Source organism: Cantharellus anzutake (assembly GCF_015039405.1).
Source record: "Cantharellus anzutake strain C23 chromosome Unknown EI90scaffold_36, whole genome shotgun sequence".
In the NCBI taxonomy this organism is placed as follows: domain Eukaryota; kingdom Fungi; phylum Basidiomycota; class Agaricomycetes; order Cantharellales; family Hydnaceae; genus Cantharellus; species Cantharellus anzutake.
In genome coordinates this window covers 228,554-239,286 of record NW_024066986.1, presented here as the reverse complement: position 1 = coordinate 239,286, position 10,733 = coordinate 228,554, and the positions used below count along the sequence as shown (strand labels likewise).

The 10,733-nt window shown below is 49.7% G+C and overlaps 1 protein-coding gene across 1 annotated transcript; it reads left to right on the top strand.

Annotated features, from left to right (window-relative positions):
* Positions 1 to 9,506: 9,506 nt before the first annotated feature.
* Positions 9,507 to 10,573, top strand: EI90DRAFT_3126119 (uncharacterized protein; the record flags this gene model as incomplete). The annotated part of the gene is made up of 3 exons (XM_039063894.1): positions 9,507 to 9,815; positions 9,881 to 10,007; positions 10,242 to 10,573. 3 exons carry the CDS (start codon positions 9,507 to 9,509, stop codon positions 10,571 to 10,573), a joined length of 768 nt encoding a protein of 255 aa, XP_038914160.1.
* Between the last annotated feature and the right edge of the window lie 160 nt (positions 10,574 to 10,733).

Below are 10,733 nucleotides of genomic sequence, written 5' to 3'. Positions count from 1 at the left end.
AGCCTTCAAGATAGTGACGCCAGGAACGGAAGGCTTCGTAAATGGCTAAGAGCTCCTTGTTGTGTGTGCCGTAGTTGAGTTCCGGCGCTGTCAACGTCCGCGAGCGGAAAGCGACAGGACATATCTCTTCATCAGTACAACAAATAGAAATAATACCTGATATCGCATAGTCTGAAGCATCAGTTTCAATGATTAGCGGGGCGTTGGGAACCCAATGCATCAAGATGGGGGCGGAGGTGAAAGCGTCCTTGAGGCGTTGGAAGGCGGAGCGACAGTCGTCAGAGAATACCCAGGGTACTCCCTTATGAGTGAGGTGGGTGAGAGGGATCACAATGTCGGAATACTCATGAATGAAGCAGCGGTAGAAGTTAGTGAATCCCAGAAAGGATTGGATATCCTTTACTTTACACGGCTCGGGCCAATCCTGGATGGCTTTAATTTTCTCTGAGGACATGGACAATCCATTTGGCGAGAGAATGTACCCGAGGTACTCTGTCATATCAGTATGGAACTCACACTTCTGCGGATTGGCAAACAAGCCGTGAATGCGGAGCCTACGCAGGACCTCGTGAACATGTTCCTCATGTGAGGCCATATCAGCGGAGTAGATAAGAATGTCGTCAAGGTGGACTACTACACACACATCGAGGAGATCAGCGAAGACGGAATTCACGAACCGCTGAAACACCGCAGGGGCGTTTGACAGACCAAAGGGCATTACAAGCCACTCATAGGAACCGTAGCGCATGCGGAAAGAGGTCTTCCACTCGTCCCCAGTGGCGATGTGTACCAAGTGGTAGGCGTGCCGGAGATCGAGCTTCATATAGACTTGGGCACAGCTTGGGGCGTCTAGGAGGTCAGAAATTCGTGGGAGTGGATAGCGGTCTTTCTTCGTGATCATGTTGAGGCCTCTAAAGTCGATGCAAAGACGGAGAGAACCATCCTTCTTGCAGACAAAGAGCACGGGGGCGGCGTGGGTGGAGGATGATGGGCGAACGAATCCTGACACCAAGTGCTCATTGAGGAAAGTGCGTAGGGCCTCAAGTTCAGAAGGAGAGAGAGAGTACAAAGTACCCAGTGGTGGATGTGTACCTTCCTCTAGCTCGATCTTTAGGTCGAACTCACGGTGCGGTGCAAGCGTATTGGCTTTCTTCTTGCTGAAGACGTCCGCAAACTCATGGTATGCCGTTGGCATGGCTGAGAGGTCGATAGGCTCGGAAGGGACAGATGGATTAGTAGCTGCAGCACGCAGCTCACTGAATAGAACAGAAGTGCTCACAGCAAACGCTACGGAGCCTTCAAGTCGACAGGCCTTGGTGAAAACCTCGGCACTGACAAGCTCGATAGGCGGTGCATGGCTAACAGATGGTTGCGGTGTGTCGACAGATGGAATGCTTACTGACGGATTGGGATCCAGAGGTTCAGCAGAAGCGCTTATAGGTTCTAGGTGGGATTGTGTCGGCACTTGGAAGGTTATACTACTCGATACCCAGTCAATTGATGGATTGTTGCGGGTGAGCCAGTTATGCCCAAGTACCAGAACACACGTGCCATCTAGCGGAGTGACGTAAAAAGTCGACAGAATGACGACACCGGATGGAAAGCGGAGCGGAAGGTTGATGGCCTGTGTAATAAGGTTATTAGTAGTGCCATCAGACAGGCGGAGTTGAAGCGGGTCAACAGAGTAGGTTTCGAGATGGTTCTGATTAACAAAACTACTATCTACGAAACAATCGGATGAGCCGGAGTCCACTAAGGCGGGATAAGTCCCTCCAGGTAGAGCGGCGGCAACATAGGCAGATTCCGATGATGAAGAAGAAAAAGGAACAGTGGAAGGAGGAAATATTTTTGAGCCGGGGACATTCCCCCTTGAATCAGGAAACAAATGAGAACCAGGGGCATACCCCTTTGAAGGCGAAACAAGTGGAGAGCCAGGGGCATTCCCCTTTGAAGATGGAAGTCGACCATAATCAGACACAAAAGAAATAGGAATGGAAAGAGAGTTAGAAGAGAGAGTGGACACGTTAAGGCGAACCACTCAAAGCGCACTTTCGCGATTGTTACGACCATTCGAGAGTGCTGGACTCGAAAGATTGATGACTAGTTTTTTGCCTCGTCAGAGGTGTCGAGTCCGGTGTCAGGCACCTTGGTGATCGCCTGATGGGCCTTAGTCGCATTGGAAGATGATTTTCGACAGTCCCTTGCCATGTGGCCAGGCTTGCCACAGAAGAGGCAGAGTTTGTTGTCGACTCAGCGTTGACGCTCTTCAGGAGTGAGCTTACTGTCTTTTCCGAGTTTTGTCGAAAGGTCGGAGGTGAAGGAAGTAGACTTAGCGCTGGACGGCTTGTCCTTAGGTGCTTTACTACCAGAGGCGGAAGCGGAGGAAGGAAGAGATGACAAGGTCGAAGAGTTCTTGTTGCTGTCAGACTTGGGGGGCTTAGAGGATGACGGAGCGGAGGGAGAGGTGGCGTTGTTGCAGGAAGGTCGTATGCTGTCTTGGCAGCGTTCCCAGTAATGGGTGTCAAGTTCTTGCGCAAGATCATGAAGATCCCACAACGAATCAGGCCTACCAGATCGATAGATCTCATCTTCACCGTATCCACGTAACTGTGAAGCATAACGGTTGAACTCAACGATGTATTTGCTAATCCTTTGGTTGTCCTTCATGACCAAGTTTTTTAGTTGATGCTCCGTGTCGCAGGTGGGATTGTGTGAACCGAAGTTCTTGTGGAGTTCCTCAATGAAACGTTCCCAGTCGTCTTCCCAGGGAGGTGCTTGACCACTGGGTGCACGTAAGAGATCGGGTTTGAACCAGTTGAGCACGGAGCCTGTTAGGAATGACTGAGCATAGATAATCTTCTTACAGTCGGAGCTAAACGCCTGGGGATGATCCCGGAAATTTAGTTGACACTGAACTAGGAATGTACGGAGCTTCTTTTGGTCCAACCCATCAAACTGGTCAGGCTTGCGTACCTTCGTGTGATAATTGTCGATCAAGGCAGGTGGCGGAGGTGGAGGTGGTGGAGGTGGCAGCTGATGAGGGATGTTGGATTGGGTGAGAGCCGCAATGGCTCGAGTTAACTGAATCAGGATGCTTGCCTCATCTTGCACGTTAGCAGGATCATCAGGGTCAGGGTTGTTACCAACAGGACCATCAGGGGGCAGAACAACTGGGTCAACTGGTGGTGGTGGCCTTGACGAAGATGGCGGAGGATGAGGTGCGGAAGGATCGGGAACTGCGGTGGCGTCGACATCGCCTTCCACTTCAGCCTCAGATCGGGACCTTGTAAAAACAGGCGTCGACGATCGTTGGCCTCCGTGGTCAGCTGTGAAGCTAGCAAAGGGTGTATCGATGTCGAGGTCATAGTCGTCAGGAATCCCGAGACCAGATTGGTGCTGTTGTGTGGAGGTGGATGGTTCGCGGGTCTGTGAACGAGTTACATAGTGTCTAGAAGCCATTGGAATGCACAGTGAGTTCGAATATACTGTCAGAAACTGTATTTGAGGTGATCGCGGGAAGTGGAGTGGAGTACGGCAGCGTAAGTGGTCACTTAGCTAATGAGCTACTCTGTTGCAAGGCGTCGTGGGGGTTGGGACTTCGGCTTCAACGACTTGGCCAGAGCGTTGCGCCACGCGTTCTAGGCTGTCTTGTATTTCACATTAGCGGGAAAGACCTTGCAGCGATGTTGACTTAAGCAGGGATGAAGTTGAGAGGTGAACTTAAGATGAGAGTACTTGGGGGGGAATTCTAGTATTCAAACTAAGGTACATCGACAGTAAACTACAAGTATAAATACGAAAGGAGAACAGAGAAGGGGCCGGTCGGTCCGGCGTGGAATGGGAGCGGGATGGTAAGTACGACAGAACTAAAAGAGCAATGAGGACCAGGGAAATGGAACAGAAGAAATGAATGGAACAGAGGACGGCAAAGTTGGGAGGCAGAATGAATAGGCCGACAATCTAGGCGCCAATATGGTGGCGGATCAGAATGTCAATATACGAATAAACCAAATGTCAATAAGGAGCGGATCAGCAGCGACCATAACAACCACTAGTTAGTTAAGCGAATGAATAAGAATAGAACAGTATCGGCTGAATGGCTGAGGAACTCAAGTGGTGGTGGGAGAACGAAGAAGGTGCTGCTATGGGGCTGTAGAAAGGGAACCACTATCGGTGCTGCTAAGTGATGGGCAATGGCGCGATTGACAGGCGCGAGTAATGGGTGCAAGAATGAGGGTGCAGAAAGTGGTAGAAGGGCAGGGACTTTGCAGGGCCGTGACACTTCCACAACTATAAAACCCCTTCCATTCATGTGACAACTTGGTACGAATTTAGTATCTAAAAATAGGGCTAATTCCTACAATCCCATCGATACCAAGAACGTCCCAATCGGTGGAGAATTGACAGAGTTCCGTGTTGGAGAAGTTAGGCACAGCAGGTCACGAGCATGTGCGGGCATGGGAATCTCAAGCGGCAACCCAGAATTCCAGCCTCACTTGTTCCCATGGCGTCTAATAAATTGGTAAAAATGCTTATCAGCTGCATGAGAGCTATCTACGGCTTTATTTCCAATTTTGGCTTTTAATTCCGTAAATCCGTTGAGATATCGCTTATTTTCTTTTATTTTCATATTTTGCCATCATTTCAGTTATTGATCAATATTCTTGTATTGATACTGTTACCCTTTTCTATTATTTCGCCTAATAAGGTACCCAGGTGCCATATGGCACCAATATTTCTCATCTATTATTTCTAAAAATAATTATTTCTTATAATCCTGTACATACCGGATTTTTGAAAGGAAGTTCTCCCCTCCCCCAAATCCTCTAAGGTGCTAGGATGCGCTAGAGTGGGTGTGAGTGAGTGGAATTCCAACAGTAGGAATAAGGGCAACAAGCTAGCCTGCAACGAGTGGGTAGTGGATTTGTTGAGCCCGGACCTTGCGGAAATCCTGGAGAACCCACACAGAGTTAAGGATCGAGAGCATAGCGAAGTTTAGAGAGAAAGTAGAGAGTTTGGAGAGTAGTCCCCCATGAGCTGTGTCGGCATAGAGAGCTGCGAGCCCTCTTTCAACGTCATAAGAATTTGGAGCTCCAGATAAGTCCAGTAGTCGCACCGGATACAAATTTCTTCAGATCCGACTCTAGCCTGTTGTGTCAATCAGATGCTGGGACATCTAATCCTAAGAAGGGGATATGGACTCCGCTTCTATCTACCTCAGTGCTATACACCGGTCTCCACCAGAAGTATTTTTGCATCATCCCCACAGACAATCCTAGCTGCTTAAAGACCCTCGAGTTAGTTCCGTCTCCGATGCCAAAAACACACTCAACGTCATACCCTACCTCCACCTTCGTCACCCTGTGCCTTGCACACCCTCATCACCTCTGACAATGGAGATTCCATCAATGCAACCCATTCAGGTGGGCAACCGAACTCTCCTCCCTGACATCGACTACCCCTCGACCCTGTATCTATGATACACTCCCTTCCTTCAACAAACCTTACCTGGACGGTACCCCGATTGTCTGCTCTGGAACTTCGGACCTCTCTTTCCAGTCCATGGTACTCCTTCCCAAGCCTTTGGCTTGCACCCAAACAACTCCGATCCCCTTATGCCTTTGGAACTCCACTCTTGTGTTGTCAAACCTTGAGTTCCTCCCCATGTCAACTCCAAAAGGGATCCCGAGTTTGTTCTCCAACCTTCCCCTGTCCTCTGGTTATGGCCTCCTTAGGTACCTGTCCTCTGTCTACTCCAGTACCCATCCCGGGAAGACAAACATGCTGAGTGTTCATATGAGTTGCTCCATTAGCACCTCCACTCTTCGCCATAAGCCTCACCATTTGGACCCCTGCTCCTTCTGAGCGAGCTCCAGACCCACAAGTTCTTCAGAACACCACGGACTCGTCTCATCTCATCATTCCTCCTGTGACTGAGTTGTACCATGCGCAGCACAACCTCACCTTTGAGATTGTTGTCACAAATGGGAACTCCTTCACTCCGTTCCTTCGGATACTTCAGAGCCAGCCTCGGCCCTCTGTTGTATCATCACATGGACCTTCGGTCCCTCCCACACACCTAGCGAGCTGCCCATCCAGCCCCTTTGTGTCACCCCCTTGGAGCCCTCCATCCCTCAAGGATCCCCCAACCCACCAAAGCCTGGTCTTGGAACAGACCTTGCCCCGGATTCTCCACCATGACCCCTGGTGTTATAAAAATGGGGCCTAATTGGCCCATTTCTATAGCGTTCAGGTGCAGGAGATGTTGTAACTCAGGTTATGGCACCTCTGAGGATGACTTTAGTGTTTATACAAGTAGTAGAAACAGTAAAGTCCGACTCAGTAGTCATGTGACTTATATGGAGTGAGATTGAATAGGAAGAAAAGGATAACTTCAACAGGAGAGGGCCATGACATTGAAATGGTGTTACAGTTAATATGGCAGAGGTTGTAACCATGAGGTTTACAGGGACATTGACATTGGGTGTTTTTGGTGATAGTTGTTTGTTAAGTTGTTATTATTTACATGTCACGTGATATTACAGTACACATGTTGGAAAATCCCGTATATCGTTTAAACACCTGGGAAACGTTTCATGGCGTTTATTTACAACAACTACCCAACAGCTGATGAGAATACATTGGTCAGATGTGGTGGTACATTATGTGTTATATGAGACAGATTTTTGACGATTTTGATGCTGTAGGAAGCATTTATGACACATTTATTAAGTTATTAAAAACATATTCAGAGCGTTTGAGGGGTATAAAAACGCATTCAATAATATCAAAAAACGCCATAAACAATTTATCACAATGTTTAGATGCCGAAATTCACGTTTAAACATCAAATTTTGGCATTTTAAATGTCAAGCCTCGTGCTTTTGATTGATCTTGCGATTTTCTGGCACAGGGCCCATAAGAGGCTAGAAATGGGAAATTCCCATTTCCATAACACCCGGACTTCGACTCTTAGGAATTTCATGGAAGTTAAGACTGAAACTCCCCCCTTGAAGACCATGTCTACTTGATGTCATATCCATACAATCCCGACCTCCACTCTGGGCTCCCAGAACTCCGAAACTGACTCCGGAGCCCCACTTCCCTTCCGTCACCTTCTCCTTGCCGACTCCCAAGAGGTTATCCCACCTCCGGCTCTGACACCACCTTCGGTCCGACTCCGGAACATTCCGGGTCCGACCTCAACCTCAACACTTTCCAGACGAGCACGCAACACCTATGCTCCCAACTCCAGACCTCTGCTCTGGAATCCCGTTCACGTCTCTGTCTCCGGAACCTCCGGTCTTAGCTCCAACCTCGGACTTTGACCCCACCTCTGCTTATACCCATTGTATTGGTTAGCTCATTCCATTTAATTGCCTTTGCCAATATTCCGGAGTTTAACTTCCGAGTTCGGACTTTCCGGACTTATGTCGGACCTTGCAACTATTGCATTGCTCCATTCAATTCCGCATTCCTATTTGGGCTGCTGCTTCCTGTCATATCCATACAATCCCAACCTCCGCTCTGGGCTCCCGGAACTCCGAACTCCGACTTCCGGAGCCCTACTTCCCTTCCGTCACCTTCTCCTTGCCGACTCCCAAGAGGTTATCCCACCTCCGGCTCGGACACCACCTTTGGTCCGACTCCGGAACATTCCGGGTCCGACCCCAACCTCGACACCTTCCAGACGAGTATGCAAAACCTATGCTCCCAACTCCGGACCTCCGCTCCGGAATCCCGTTCGCATCTCTGTCTCCGGAACCTCCGGTCTTAGCTCCGACCTCGGACTTTGACCCCACCTCCGCTTATACCCATTGTATTGGTTAGCTCATTCCATTTAATTATGTTTGCCAATATTCCGGAGTTTAACTTCTGAGTTCGGACTTTCCGCACTTACCTCGGACCTTGCAACTATTGCATTGTCCTATTCAATTCCGCTATTCTCCCTCATTCCTATTTGGGCTGCTGCTTCCTTTCTATTCAGTCAGCTAGCCATTCCCCACTCCCTTCCTCCCTCCTTCCTCCTTGGGCCTTGGCCCTTCACTCCTCCTTTGGGAAACACCATTGAGTCAAACCCTTGACCCTTGGTGTTGTTCCTCTTTCCAGCTCCCTTTGTCTCCTTTCATCCTACCCTTGTTCCTTTTGATTCCGGACCCCTCCTTATATACAATGTACTTAGTAACTTGTAACCTCAGTCCGAAATCAACTTGATTTCCCCCCAAGAGACTTTCCCTCTGCTAGATCCAAAATTAGGGACCCCTAGGACAACCAGCAATGGCACAGTGCTCCGCATGGGTTGCTGAGGCCAAGGTCCTTCCATGCTAAGTCTCCGATTCCACTCCGGAGTCATCTGAATCCACACGATCTAACACTTGACCTCTTCCCTCACCTTTCAGCTCTTACTCGCCAGATGACCTCCTATATCTGTGCGACCCAACCCTTCCTGTCATACCCCATTCCTATTCCTGATTGAGTCCTTGCCATTTCTGGACCCGACTCCGCTCCTCCAAGTCTCCCCAATTCTGTCTAGTTCTTCGTGAAGTCCTCCTCTCTTCCTCCTCATGTTCCATCACCTCCTTCATCGGTAATGTAGCAGGTATATCCAGAGACCTATTCAAAGGCCTTCATGGGTTCAGGCCTAAGAAGGGGATACTGTCATATCTGTACAAACCCGAACCCAAACTGACTCCCAGACCCTCCACTTCACCACCTCCGGAGTCCTACCCTATCCCCGTTCGCTCTGATATTCACCTTCAGACCAAACATCACCCCTCTCACCACTCTCCCCCTCTTACTCCTCACTCTTCACGTCACCTCCACCCTTCCATCCCTCTCCTACCCTACCTCCTTCTGCTCCAATACTCACCTCCGGACCTGACACCATTCCACCTCCACTCCTCCCCCCACTCTTCTCATCACTCTCCTCCCTCTGACACTCTTCCAACAAACCTCTGCCAAGTTATGACCTTCCACCACTGTCCCATACTTTGTACTTGGACACCACCCATGCCTTTGCTCTGAGACTCTGTCATGGTCCCAACCTTGGACTTTGACTCCACCTCAGCTTAAGTCCATTGCATTGGTGACCTCATACTACGTAAACACCATTTCCAACATTCCTCAGACTTTCAACCCCACCTCCATAACCCTGTAAGCTCTGCAACCTCTGAGCTCCACAGATCATACTCGGCACTTTCGCCGCTTGTAATGTATCCTTCACATTTTCCCCTCATCCTTATTTGGACTGCTGCTTCTCTCCATTCTAGCCAGTTAGTCCTCATCCCCACTTCTCCTCATTCTCCTGCCCCTTTGGGCTTTGCCCTCCCTATCTCCTTTTGGATGTACCACAGGTTTTACCCTATGACCTTCAGTGCCAATCCGCTTCCATGTCCCTGTTCAGATGCCTTTGTTCCGATTTGGACCCCCTTTGATTCCCTTGTGCTTTTGTCTCCCTATTATATACAGATACTCATTTTGGACCTTCAGTCTGAAATCGACCTGAAATGCCCCCTAGAGACTTCCCCTCTACTAGATCTGAAATTAGGGACCCCCAGGACAACCAGCAATGGCACAGCACTCTACTTGAGTCGCTGAGGCCAAGGTCCTTCCATGCTAAGTCTCCGGTTCCCCTCCGGAATCATCTGCCCTTGCCCAGTTCTAAGCAGCTGGAAAGTGATTTCTATTCGTATGTTCTCACCCATTGGGGTCAAGGAGATGCAGTTGTGAGAGAGAAGCAAGAGCTTTGGAAGCAAAAGCGGAAAATGGAGACTTCAACTCATGACTGCTTGCCAAGCATTTGGTCGGACATTCAAGTGGGCGCTTTTCTCCACCACTTGACTTGATTCCTTGGAAGACCCTCCGACTTATGCTCATCAAGCAGAAGGTGGCTATCCATAACTGTCCCCTGAATATCTTCCTTGATCTCATTCGCAAGCGTGGTGACTATGTGATGAGCAGTGGTGCATCCTCTATGATGTTGTTGGTGGAGAAGCTCCAGCTGAAAGGTATGCAGAGTATGGGATGAACCCTTCCCTGAAGCTGGTGGATGTCATTGGAGTGCTGAGGACGGAGCTCGCATTCCAAACAGTAAGGACTACAAGGACATTGTCTTGCTTCAAGACAATCAAGGGGCTGGGGGTCATCAGGGTTGTGTGTTGTTGACCATATGTGATGCCTCTGGTCTTCTTTCAATGAATGAAGCACCCAGTTTGGCTGATATCCACCTGACTACATCCTAGGGCTCCTAGCGGATCGGATTGGTCCGGATCCGGATCCGGATCAGAATCCGCGGATTTTTAGAGGTTTGAAACAAAAACTGTATCCGGTGGTTAGAAATTGTCATATCCATGCATACCCGACCCCGACCCGACTTCCGGACCTCCACCCTCTTCACCTCCGGAGTCATAATCTACCGCTGCCGTTCCGATACTCACCTTCGGTCCTGGCAACACACCTCCTCCTTACCCCTCACCACCCTCCTACTACTCCGCTCCCCCTTCACAACACCTCCACCCTCCCGTTATCCTCCTACGCTTCCCCCATCCGCTCCGATACTCACCTTCGGACCTGACTACTCTCCTTTCCGCCACTCCTTCTCCCCTACCTGTCCCCTCTCTCCTCCCTCCGTTACTCCTCCGCCACCCTTCCGCCAAGTTACGACCTTCCACCACTGTTCCGTACTTCGCACTCGGACGCCGCTCGTACCTTACTCCGAGCCTCCATCATAGTCC